The sequence below is a fragment of the Schistocerca nitens genome, chromosome 7 (assembly GCF_023898315.1).
Source record: "Schistocerca nitens isolate TAMUIC-IGC-003100 chromosome 7, iqSchNite1.1, whole genome shotgun sequence".
NCBI lineage: Eukaryota > Metazoa > Arthropoda > Insecta > Orthoptera > Acrididae > Schistocerca > Schistocerca nitens.
The window spans coordinates 628,645,183-628,658,681 of record NC_064620.1 but is presented as its reverse complement, the minus strand read 5'-3'; the positions used below and the strand labels follow the sequence as shown (position 1 = coordinate 628,658,681).

General features: G+C 48.9%; 1 protein-coding gene across 1 annotated transcript in view; it reads right to left on the bottom strand.

The window, feature by feature from the left end:
• The window catches only part of LOC126195307 (uncharacterized), a 144,737-nt gene extending 131,911 nt beyond the window's left edge, over window positions 1–12,826 (bottom strand). The window contains exon 1 of the mRNA XM_049933867.1: window positions 12,492–12,826. Coding sequence (XP_049789824.1) covers window positions 12,492–12,808 — 317 coding nt within the window. The 5' untranslated portion in view covers window positions 12,809–12,826. The remainder of the gene's footprint in view (window positions 1–12,491) is intronic.
• Window positions 12,827–13,499: the final 673 nt, after the last annotated feature.

Below are 13,499 nucleotides of genomic sequence, written 5' to 3'. Positions count from 1 at the left end.
GGCATACCGACAAAGCAGTATATCGCGCCGGTAGGTGAGTGGCAACTCACCAGCGTCAGCATGAAGACTCTCGACGGGACTAGTATAAAACGCTCCGATCGCAAGTCGTAAACCCCGATGTTGTATGGAGTTGAGGCGGCGTAAGATGGATGGCCGTGCAGAGGAGTATACGAAGCTCCCATAATCCAGCTTGGAGCGGACGATCGACCGATACAGGCGAAGGAGGACGGTTCGATCCGCTCCCCACGACATACCACTGAGAACACGGAGGACATTGAGAGAACGGGTACAACGGGCAGCCAAATAAGACACATGTGGAGACCAACTAAGTTTCCTGTCAAATGTAAGACCTAAAAATTTTGTTGTCTCCACGAATGGGAGAGCAACGGGACCAAGTCGTAAAGACGGTGGGAGAAATTCTTTGTAGCGCCAGAAGTTAATACAGACCGTCTTCTCGGCAGAAAAACGGAAGCCACTGGCGACACTCCACGAGTAAAGACGGTCAAGAGAACGCTGAAGACAGCGCTCCAGGAAACACGTACGCTGCGCGCTGCAATAGATGGTAAAATCGTCCACGAAAAGGGAGCCTGATACATCAGCTGGGAGGCAATCCATTATTGGATTGATCGCTATGGCGAAGAGAGCGACGCTCAAAACTGAGCCCTGTGGTACCCCATTCTCCTGGCGAAAGGTGTCTGACAGGACAGAACCCACACGTACCCTGAACTGTCGATCCATTAAAAAGGAACGAATAAAAAGAGGGAGGCGACCGCGAAGACCCCATGTATGCATGGTGCGGAGAATGCCCGCCCTCCAACAGGTGTCGTAAGCCTTCTCCAAATCAAAGAACACAGCCGCGGTCGGGCGCTTCCGCAAGAAGTTATTCATAATGAAGGTCGACAAGGTAACCAGATGGTCAACAGCAGACCGGCGCCTACGAAATCCACATTGTACATTGGTAAGTAGGCGTCGAGACTCGAGCAGCCAAACCAATCGAGAGTTAACCATTCGCTCCATCACTTTACAGACACAGCTGGTAAGCGAGATGGGTCGATAACTGGAGGGCAAGTGCTTGTCCTTCCCCGGCTTAGGAATCGGGACAACAATAGACTCGCGCCAGCATGCGGGAACATGTCCCTCAATCCAGATGCGATTGTAAGTACGAAGAAGAAAACCTTTACCCGCAGGAGAAAGGTTCTTCAGCATCTGAATATGAATAGAATCAGGCCCTGGAGCGGAGGACCGTGATCGGCCAAGTGCGGTTTCGAGTTCCCGCATGGTGAATGGGGCATTATAACTGTCACGATTCGAGGAGCGGAAGTTAGGTGGCCTAGCCTCCTCTGCCTGTTTGCGGGGGAGGAAGGCAGGGTGGTAATGAGCGGAGCTCGAAACCTCTGCGAAAAAGCGGCCGAAGGCATTGGAGACAGCCTCAGGGGCCACAAGGACGTCATTCGCGACCGTCAAGCCAGAAACTGGTGAGTGGACCTTAGTGCCAGATAGCCCGCGCTGGCTACCCCAGACAACAGAAGAAGGAGTAAAACTGTTGAAGGTGCTTGTGAAAGCAGCCCAGCTGGCTTTCTTGCTTTCTTTAATAATACGACGACACTGTGCACGTAATCGTTTATAATTGACACAATTCGCCACTGTAGGGTGGCGTTTAAAGGCGCGTAAAGCACGTCGACGAGCATGTAGAGCGTCTCTACATGCTGCGGTCCACCAGGGGACCGGTACGCGACGTGGAGAAGAAGTAGGGTGAGGGATGGAATATTCAGCAGCAGAGAGAATGACTTCCGTGAGGTGTGCGACCTGACTATCGCAGCTTGGGAATGTTTGATCCTGAAAGGTCGCCCTTGAAGATAAGAGCCCCCAGTCTGCTTTGGAGATGTTCCAACTAGATGAGCACGGAGAGGGGGTATGCTGCAGGAGATGGATAACACACGGGAAGTGGTCGCTCGAATATGTATCAGAAAGAGCATACCACTCGAACCGGCGTGCAAGTTGGGGAGTACATATAGAGAGATCTAAATGGGAATAGGTGTGAGATGTATCCGAAAGAAAAGTAGGGGCGCCAGTATTGAGGCAGACGAGATTGAGCTGGTTGAAAAGGTCTGCTAACAGGGAGCCCCTCGGGCAGGATGCTGGACAGCCCCAAAGGGAATGGTGGGCATTGAAGTCTCCAGTTAACAAAAATGGTGCAGGTAGCTGAGCAATAAGTTGCATCATGTCTGCCCTGGTAACGGCAGACGACGATGGAGTGTAAACGGTACAAATGGAAAATGTAAAAGTGGGGAGAGTAATGCGGATGGCAACTGCCTGCAGGCCGGTGTGCAACGTGATGGGATCGTAGTAAATATCATCCCTGACCAGCAACATAACCCCTCCATGAGCTGGGATACCTACCACAGGGGGTAGGTCAAAACGCACAGAGGTGTAGTGTGCCAAGGCAATTTGATCGCATGGGCGTAGCTTCGTTTCCTGGAGGGCTACGACGAGCGGACGGTGCAAGCGAAGCAGCAACTTCAAGTCCTCTCGGTTGGAGCGAATGCTGCGAATATTCCAGTGAATAAGTGCCATCGTAAGAAAAAAGGAAGATGAAAGAAGGGGTCACCTCGAAGGCCACTGAGGGCCTGGCTTCGAGCGAGCACTGCCGCCGCTATCAGTAGGCGGACAGTCATCGTCCATTGGGTCTATAGGTTCATCGGCCATCTTGGGAAGATGGCCGGGAGGGGGAGCTTCCTCCGCCGGTGAACGGCCAGATGTTCGGCTACCAGCGGTGCGGCCAGGCGAAAGGGATGACGGCCTGGGGCGGCAACCGCTGGGTGGCGCAGGAGAAGAAATGCGCCGTGGCGGAGAAGGAGAACTGTGCTTCCTATTAGCCTTCTTGGATGGTCGTTTGGTGGAAGTACCGGACGAAGGCTGGGAGGTCGAGGTACGTAGGAAGTCTGCACGGGACGGTTCCTTCTTGAAGGCCCGTGCATCTGACTTCTGGGTCTTCGTCTTAGCAGAAGCTGATGAAGGGGCTGGTGTCTGTGGGGTGATGGGACGAAGAGGAGACGTCGACCGCGCGATCTTAGCACTGGCCGAACGGACGACCGTGGTGCTGAAGGTCAGATCGCATGTCTGGGTTGCCACCTCCCTGGTAGTCCGAGGAGAGGCGAGGACAGTACTGTATTTCCCCGCTGGGAGCAGCGTGGGCTTCCTACTAGCCAATAGCTTGCGAGCAGCCGAGGTGGACACTTTCTCTTTGACCCGAATTTCCTGGATACAGCGTTCTTCCTTATAGACAGGACAGTCGCGGGAGGATGCGGCATGGTCACCCTGACAGTTCACACAACGAGGAGACGGAGGTGGACAGTCACCCTCATGGGCATCCCTGCCACAAGTGACACATTTAGCCGCATTGGAACAAGATTGGCGAGTGTGATTGAAACGCTGACACTGGTAGCAGCGCGTAGGTGTCGGGACATAGGGGCGAACAGAAATAACCTCGTAGCCCGCTTTGATGCGCGATGGCAGCTGAACACTTATCGAAGGTCAAAAAAAGTGTCCGGGTCGGTACAAGGTCATTGTTGACCTTTTTCATGACCCTATGGACAGCCGTCACGCCCTGCTCAGCGAGGAAAGACTGAATCTCCTCGTCAGTCAAACCGTCGAGGGATCTAGTGTAGACCACACCACGAGACGAATTCAAAGTTCGGTGAGCCTCCACCCGGACAGGGAATGTGTACAGGAGTGTGGCCCGAAGCAGTTTTTGTGCCTGAAAGGCGCTCTCAGTTTCGAGTAATAAGGTACCGTTACGCAACCTGGTAAAGGATTTGACAGATCCGGCTATGGCATCGACGCCCTTCTGGATAACGAAAGGGTTGACAGAGGAAAAATCCTTTCCGTCCTCAGATCGAGAAACGACGAGGAACTGTGGGGCAGGCGGTAGTACTTTTGTCACTGGTAGCTGGTCACGTTTCCGTTTTTGGGCAGAAGTCGAGAGAGATGGAGTGAAATCCATTGCGGGGAAATCCCCCATGATTGCCAGCGTCTCCGATGGCGCGCTCCTTCCTTGTGGGGACCCTCTCAGAGGGCACTCCCGCCTTAGGTGAATGTTTACACCTCAGGTCACACCTCCCGAGAAACAGACGGAGGGACCAATCGGCATGGTCAGAAGGTATCAGCTCAGGCAATCACCCCTCCCCGGGCCTGGCCTTTACCAGGGGGTACGCGCGTGCCTTACATGTCTACCCAGGGCGGGGAATTACGCGTTACCCCGTCACCGGCTACGCGTGCGAACGCGTGGGTCGGCCTTCAGGCGCGCACAGGGAGGAAGGAAGAAGAGGAAAAAGGAGAGAGAGAGAGAGAGGACAGTGTCTCAAACGCCGAGGCGGAGACCAGAGAAGGCAAGGAGAAGAAGGCAATGAGAAGGCAAGGAGAAGAAGGCAATGAGAAGGCAAGGAGAAGAAGGCAATGAGAAGGCAAGGAGATTATGCAGGGGAAAGAGTAAGGAAGACAGTGAGGTGGAGAAGAGCAAAGAAAGGAGCCAACCAAAGAAAGGAAGAAACGAGAAGTGAAAAAGCAAAATGACCGCAAATAGAGGTCGTGGAACCGTCCGTCTCCGGACGCAGGCGCTAACTACCCCCTTGACGGGGAGGGACTCCTTTTAGTCGCCTCTTACGACAGGCCCCCTGCGGGCCTATTCTAATCCCCGGACCCGCAGGGGGGTCTGAGCCGGTATGTTCTGCATAGTGTCTCCTGGACGAACAGAGCTATCTGGGTTAAATCGTTACATAGATGCCGAACGGCCTTATGATCAGTGATTGCCTGTTACACGCTAACTGAAGCTAAGAGTTCTTGCCCGTTTCTAACCAGGAGATGTAATACGTGACTTCGAGAGTCGATTCTGTGATTAGCTGCTCAAGTAGTTTTCGGATAAGGTATGTAGAACGATTTCACACGATTCCCCATTCCCGTACCTGCTATCCGCTCTGAACACTTGACTCTCTCAGTCTCCGGCTGCCAAGTTCAAATCACCCCGTTATTTAATTATGATCTTGAAATTTACGCGCATCCGTCTCTTACGTTTTCGCTCAGATGTTCCGCCACTACCGCTCCTCAGGCATGGAGGTCTCTAAATGCATCCGATGACCAGGTCTGATGCACCTTTAACACACATCTAGACCCAAATTACTTTGCATTTATAATATGCAATAATGCCACTAGATATTAACGTATTATTTACGGCATAAAAATCTCCCTCGCCGCCGGCATTCAGTCAGTCTTTGCGATTTACGTTCAAATCGTTATTTGATTTTTATTAATATCTGTTACCACAGCCATGTCCGCCCCCGGTAGCTGAGTGGTCAGCGTGACAGACTGTCAATCATAAGGGCCCGGGTTCGATTCCCGGCTGGGTCGGAGATTTTCTCCACTCAGGGACTGGGTGTTGTGTTGTCCTAATCATCATCATTTCATACCCATCGACGGGCAAGTCTCCGGGGTGGCGTCAAATCGAAAGAATTGCACCAGGTGAGCGGTATACCCGACGGGAGGCCCTCGTCACACGACCACAGCCATATTGCTCTCCTCAAAACCAGAAGTTTGTCAAGACATTTCAAAATAAACATCTACAAAGCACTCCTACTGCCCGTAGTACTATATGGACGTGCCACGTGGAGTACAACCAAGCAAGATCTGAAGAGTGGTGATTTTGAAAGGAAAGCCCTTCGGAAGATTTTTGGACCAGTTTACGATAATGAGTTTGGAAAATGGAGGATTCGTCACGATACAGAGTTGTGTGATATTTACAAAGAACCGAACATCGTGGCAATAAGGAAGACACGCCGACTCCAGTGGGCAGGGCGTGTTGCTGGAATGCAGGACAACCGATGGCCGAAAAACTGTACTCAACACCAGGCCGACCGGCAGAAGGCCCGTGCGAAGACCTAGATGGAGTGACTGCGTATCCAAAGATCTTCAGAGAGTGGGACTGCTGGAAGGATGGCAGAAAGGAGCTGAAGACAGGCTGAAGTGGAGGCAATCCCTCAAAGCAGCGCGCGGTCCATTGGACCTGATCGCGTAAAGTGGTAATCTTGTTCCAGCCAGCTTCCTGTCCTTACTACTATCTGGGAATTATTACCATTTATGAGTGAGACTATTTCCTGGATCTATCTACGGATGTTCCTGCTTCAGCTGTTCTGCGATCTTCCATGACAGGTATCAAATGTTCAAATGGCTCTGTGCACTATGGGACTTAACATCTGAGGTCATCAGTCCCCTAGAACTTAGAACTACTTAAACCTAACTAACCTAAGGACATCACACATATCTATGCCCGAGGCAGGATTCGAACCTGCGACCGTAGCGGTCGCGCAGTTCCAGACTGAAGCGCCTAGATCCTCTCGGCCACTACGGCCGGCTCCATGACAGATACTTCACACTTTAACTACTGAGGCTTTCATTCTTCCGTGTACGAAAGCAGACAGTATCTTATCGGGCCGATGTAGGGTTTGTGTACCCTAAAGAACCACGTGAACACACGTGCTCCACTACCCTAGCAGCCACTTCCTGCTGTAGTGCACGCCTGCCCTATCCGCGTCAGAGTTCGTCACAGAATCGTCCGAGCCTATGGTTTAAACCTACTACTGGGCTCCAAACCAGAGGACCGCGATCGCTTCTGGGAACGATGCTGCTCCACCACTCGGCGCACGAGGCCAGCTGCCATCAGATAAACAAGCCAGCCGAGGCTGGCCTCTGAACGAAGGCGCAGACACATACAATTCTTACGCTTCCCACTTTCGACTATATTCTGGGATGCTTTTATATTAGCGTCGTTCTGTCCTGGCGATATGTATGGTCAACATACGGAGGGGATGAGGAATGCGTTTACATTCCGTTCCGAAAGTCAGTTCTGGACTTTGTAAGTTTTCTCCTCGTGTCATTCTGGGAGAGAGGGAGAGGGCCAGATGACGTTCCGGCCGCTACCGTTACATTCCCCAGGGAGACAAACAGCCGGCTATCTGCAGGAGTTGCCACACGCGCCGGACGTTGTGAGCCGTAAACAGGGCGAGTTGCGGCGTCTACTCAGCAGTTCGGGACATCGGGGCGAGGTTTCCGGCAGATAACAGAAAGCAGCGGGGCGCGTTGCTGTTGCACGGTTAGCGCTGCCATTAAGTTTCGTATTAACAGACTCAAATATTTTATACGGGACGACGTACTTGTTTAAAAGGCGTCTAGAGCTCACGAAAAGACAAGTTACACTGTGCTTCTGAAACTTTTCAGTAAGTATTTGAGAAACAGGGCTATGAAAGTAACGAGTAAATTTTAAAACTCTTCTATTCGGTACACATTACAATGTACTCTTTACTTGCGTTACCAAAGACACGCCGCCATGTGTGTGTGCTGTGATTAACTGATGAGAAATTAGCCGGGCCACGCGCCACATTCCATTCCATTTTACCACGGGTACTGCGTTCAGCCTTTTTAGCAAACCACGTATTAAGACCACTGAGTGAAATTCCACTAAATATTCCGTTTAAGATTCCAAGTTCCAACGCTGAACTATGACTTCTGAGTCGGCACCTAATTTGCTGCACGCAAGTTCCAGCATCATTCAGAAGAGCGTCAAATGTTTCTCTACTCTATTTTATTTCTGCGAGTTTTAAAATTTTCTAGGCGAACAGGATGTTCAAACAGATTTCGCGCTTGCAGCCGGTCGTCGCTTAATTCTTCGCACGATATTTCGACTGGGCAACTCCAGTCACCTTCAGGTGACTAGGACAAATCATGTAAATGTAGGCACATTTAGAAACTTATATCAGCTGGCGTTAAACTGCTGCAGTAGGCTTAGCTTGGTGGAATGTACACAAAACAAGTAGTTGAGGCAACGCGACATTATTTTTTTTCCATTCATACGAAAACATTTCTTACCGTCGTGCATCTGGTAGATGAATCGATTGTAGTACATTGGTTTCTGTCACCTAACTGTCAAATCTGCCTACTGTGTTTTTGGTACCACTGACGAAATGTGCCAACAATACCACCGACTTCCACGTCCATGCGCTTTGCACAATTATCACTTTACAGTATCCTCGTCATACTGTACTGTCAGAGTACCGATTGGTATTTGTAAAACAAACAAGGAATAAAATGATTCCGGAATAATATTTCTGTGCAGAGTTGACACTGAATCAAAAAATGAGTTTCGAGTACGAAACAATTATTTACCATAAGAAAAACACAGACATACACAGGCACCTAAATCTATGTATATTAAGCTATCTGTTTGCAGGCCAAACGCGTCCCCCTCATGATGAGAGCGGCTTCACCGAGTACAGAAACGCAACGATACGGAATACGCGTCCGTTACTCGTGTGTTGCAGGCGAGACGTCAGCGTCAGCCCGACTCGGTAACTGGCGCAAAGTAATGACTGCGGGTCTGGCATGAATTGCACACGGCGAGACGCCGGCTCTGTGCTTTGAGACTGGTCGAACTCTCAGTTCCGCAGAAAAATGCGCTAAAGCGAGAGGCCCGAGGGCTCTGTGATGTGTGAATACAGCACTTGTGTAGTTGTGTCTTTATACGCAGCAAGAAGACCGAGGAAACTGACGTAAAACTTATTTGCGCTTGGCCTTACATTATACCGCAGAGGTACAGCGCCAGCTACGGTGTATGTTAACATTTAGCACAGTGTAGTGTTTACAAAGAACTTAACATATACGTAGGCTTATTTCGTCACATCTAATACATACTGTGTGTAACACATTACGTCCAACTTTGTGTTAACACCGCTCTGGTGGATTCCCGGCCCTTTGTCTCAGTTTTAATCCATTTCTCAAATTTTTCCGCGAAAAATTTCAATGCCATTAGAAAGTATACTATTTCATTTTAAACACCAAACTTTCTCCAGTATCTCGGTTGATACAAGGGTTAACAACAGGAATCAAATGAACCTAGGTGCCCCTGTTCGCAGAACCTCGTCTCCATATTTTGAACTGTTCAGGAATCGAAAGGGATGTTACACCTTAGGCGCCTCACCATACACGTATAACGGGTCCATGACCCAAGCGGAATACAGGTCCTGCTGAACGGTGATTCCGTTTTGCGCTCTGAATTGGCAAGCACGCTACTGAAGCACCTATGCTATCACGTAGACACTATCACACACACAACAAAACTTATTGGTCTTCTTATCTGTCTCTTTTGGTAACGGTTCGGAGTTGGGAGGTATTACTTATACTGTATGACCCGTAAGGCAGTGGCTTAGCCAGTCCTACATTCAGTTTCTCAGTCGTCCACTATAGAGTCTTTCCGCAGCATGACAGTCCGGCTTTGAGAAATTTCTTAAAATCTTAACATTTGCCGGAGGGCTATATTTCCTCGAGACAAACGAAAACACTTCAGTAAGGCTTTCGATTAAAGACTACGCCGACGGCTGAAGGAAATATGGCCGTTCCGTACAATCTTGAGACTGCGTTGGTAAGCTTGTTGGCGGACAGAACCCACTGAAATAGTTTAGGGTGTGGTCTCGGGGTGTAAAGATGGGGTAATTATCGTTAATGATACAAAGCGATGGACTGAATATTACCTGCGGTCTCAGACATTTCGCGGATAGCACAGTTAGCTATGAAGAGATATAGATTCTTGTTGTTGTGGTCTTCAATCCAGAAATTGGTGTAGCTCTCCATGCTACTCTATCCTGTGCAAGCTGTTTCATCTCCCAGTACCTACTGCAACCTACATCCTTCTGAATCTGCTTAGTGTATTCATCTTTTGGTCTCCCTCCGATTTTTACCCTCCACGCTGCCCTCCAGTACTAAACTGATGATCCCTTGATGCCTCATAACGTGTCCTACCAAGTGATCCCTTCTAGTCAAGTTGTGCCACAAATTTCTCTTCTCCCCAATTCTATTCAATACCCCCTCATTAGTTATGTGATCTACCCATCTAATCTTCAACATTCTTCTGTAGCACCACATTTCGAAAGTTTCTATTCTCTTCTTGTCCAAACTATTTATCGTCGACGTTTCACTTCCATACATGGCTACACTCCATACAAATACTTTCAGAAACGACTTCCTGACACTAATCTGTACTCTATGTTAAATTTCTCTTCTTCAGAAACGTTTTCCTTGCCACTGCCAGTCCACATTTTGTATTCTAAATTTTATTATCAGATAAGGCAAGAGGTCAGTTTAGGTCGAAAACTGACAAGTTAATCTTATGGTAGACAAATGTAAAGTTTACAGTTCACGAAACGTAAATAAAAATTACGTCATGTGGTTGCTGTACTTTTGTCGTTTTTGTTTGGAGGCGCTATTAGTGTCAGTTAATTTAGTGTTTGTAATTGGTATTGGATTTATAGACAGCGTTACCAATTGTGTTAGTGTGGACACGTTAATAAACATACAAGTTTAATTACTTGAACAAAAGCTAACGAGATTGCGGTCCTAACCAATCAGAGCAAAAATGTTTTTGGTTGTATTGGTGACGAGTGTAAACACCTACTACGATTTATATCATCTGTTGATTACACCTTCCTTCGACACATTTTTTCTCTAATGAGGGCGAAACTGCGACGTAATGAAATTAATACTATTCAGTAAATAATAATAGTATCAAATAATGAACTTCTTACGGAATACAGAAGTCTACGGAATTTTGACTGAGAAATTAAGAATTAATGGTTTAACGCAAAGTTTGAGGAAAGCAATATCAATAATTGAAAGTGCGAAGTGTACCTGAATTAGATGATGTGTGGGTGGGCCCAAGGGCTAGAGTGAAGGAGTAGTGTTAACCATGAGCCAAGCCTGCGGCAGTGTGTACCATCTGAAGTGTGACATCAAGTGTAAGTAGTTAACGCTCTTATGATGTTCTTTATTGCCTTCGGGATTTTCAGTTGAGCTAACTCAAGTTATGTTTTCGGTAACAATTATAGTTGGTTAGCGCTAGTTGGGTGTTTGTTCGTTTTTGGTACCAGCAGTAGCTGTTTGTTTAGGTAAGTATATTTGAGTATTTTCGTGATTTCACAGGTATTTTATTTTATTTTCGCTTATTTCGCAAGGTTGTTGTGTCACTTTCAATGACTTCATTGTTGAAAGCCGACGGGTGGTACGGAAGAATGTTACTGGATTTGCATGTCAGACATGGGAATGGTAAAATCGTATAAACCAGTGGGTTTAATTGTTATTTAGGCCTACTTGTTGGTAATGCAAACGGATAGCGCTAGCTCACTGATAGCGTGCTGGGAAACTGGATTATTTGCAGAGCAGATTAGCTGAAAAACATTTGCTGTGTCAGAAGAGCGTTCAGATCCGCTGATCCGACTAATAGGCTACACCGAGCGTGTAGGAAGAGCTGGTTCCCTCGCCAGAGGGTAACAAATGCCGGGAAATTCCAAACGACCTACTAGGCCACACGCACAATAGGCCGCTACAGCTACTGACATTGTGCAAGAACCAACTATGGGAAACGATCCTACAAAATTATTCGCCTTTTCCATACAAATTCTGAATCCTAGACAGGCCAATAATAACCACAGTATATAGCCTATGTTCTAGGTCAACTCACTGTCCATTCCTAAATGAAAAGCTGGGAAACCTTATCTTAAATTAGAGCAGAACAAACGCATCCTCTGCAACGAGCTTTAAAATAGTCAGCAAGATGTAGGTGTGATAGGGTCGTAGTGCTTAGCGTAGAAGTGGCGGCTACTGTTGACAACTTTGCGAGGTCGCACGCACGTGTGCAGTGAGACGTTAGCAGACGTGGGAAAAAATCTGCATACAAATAGCATTTTAAGCTAAGACCGGCAGGTTAGCCTGACCGCAGATGTAATTCAATCCTGCAGCCTCCACGGTGTTTACACCAGCGGCATTCACCCACTGCAGTACATCTTTCCAGTTGAATTACCACCTCAGTGAATTTATAAAGAAGGCAAAATTTTTCAAAAGAAACACGAGTAGGGTTAAGCTACACACAAGTGAGACGGTTTGGAAACTCGCTTCAATTTCTGTAATTTTGTTCGGTCTGTACCCTTATTCACTTAGACTGATAGAACGGGTAGAATATTCAATGTCTGTCTACTCTTCAAGAGTTGGTTCAGGCGTGATAAGGCTGTTGTGCATCGCGTAAGGATTCAGACTGTGTGCAACTGGGTCAGGAAACATTCCTCCCGTATCTCTAATAATGACAGAAAGGGCACCTTCCGCGTGGATTGTTGACTGTGTTTACTTACGAAGCAAATATTTCACGAGAAGTATGTCGTCTTAACAAGATTGAATATGCACTGACGCAATTCATTGTGGACTGTTACTTGAAGATTATGTAGCCGAGATCACGATCAGAAACAAACAGTACGTATAATAAACGTGACGGGACTGTAATTTCTGCAGCATTTGGACGAAATAAGACAAAAGTCTACGAAATTAGAGCTAGTCTGGCTCGGACAGAAAGAGCCCGCGAATGGGAGAGGAAAGGCGGGCCGCGGCGCCCTCGCAGCTCCACCCACCTGTCGTCGAGCAGGTCGAGCCCGGTGGTGACGATGGTGCCGTTCCTGCACAGGTAGTAGAGCACGCACACGCACGACCTGCCGGGCCCGCACTCGCACGGCTCGTACGTGCTCTGCGTCAGCGGGTCCACCGTGGACGCGCCTCCGCCGACGCCGGGGGTGGAGCCGCCCCCCACGTTGTCGTTGGGCGCCTGCGTCACCGGGTTGTAGTCGGGGGCGGACAGCCCCCACCACCAGGGCAGCTGCTGCGCCGCCGCCGCCGCCACCGCCAAGAGGCAGCCCGCCAGCGCGAGCCGCGCGCTACCTGCTGCCCGCATCGTGTCTGCTGTCGCACTGACCGGGGGCCTCGGCGCGGCGCGGAGGGCCGAGCGAGCACCCGCCGTCTTCCGCCAACCGGGCGCGAGGTGCGCGCGCACCGCCGGAGCCCGCGGCTTTCCGGGTTGCGACACTCGGCAGTCGCACGACACGAATGTACTAAAACCCAGAAGGCCAAAACTGACTCACAGCGGTGAACCCCACAACCAGAGGACACAAAATACGAAACTGTTTCTTCTTAGATTGTTGTCCGAACTGGATGAAATGAATGAACAATACGTAAAAATATTCGAGGGTAGAGTATTACAGCTAATCGACGAAATCGCGACATTTGGAAATTTGTAGTAAACTTCTATGGGACCAGACTGCTGAGGTCATCGATCCCTAGACTTACAAACTACTTAATCTAACTTGGAATACTTTCGCTAAGGACAACACACACTCCCGTCGAACCTCCGACGGGTGTAGCTACGCGAACCGTGACAAGGTCCCCAAGACTGCGCGGCCATTCCCCGAGGCGACGAAATCGTGAACTGGGCACCTACTCCACCACTGTTCGTCCCAATAGCTGTTACGCAGTCGTTCGGATCCCAGTCAATCGATGTCACTACTCAATCAGGCGAAAACATCAAGACAACAGTGCTGCCAGTCAGTTTTACGAGGTACTTTGCCAAGCAATTGGTCAACAATCGA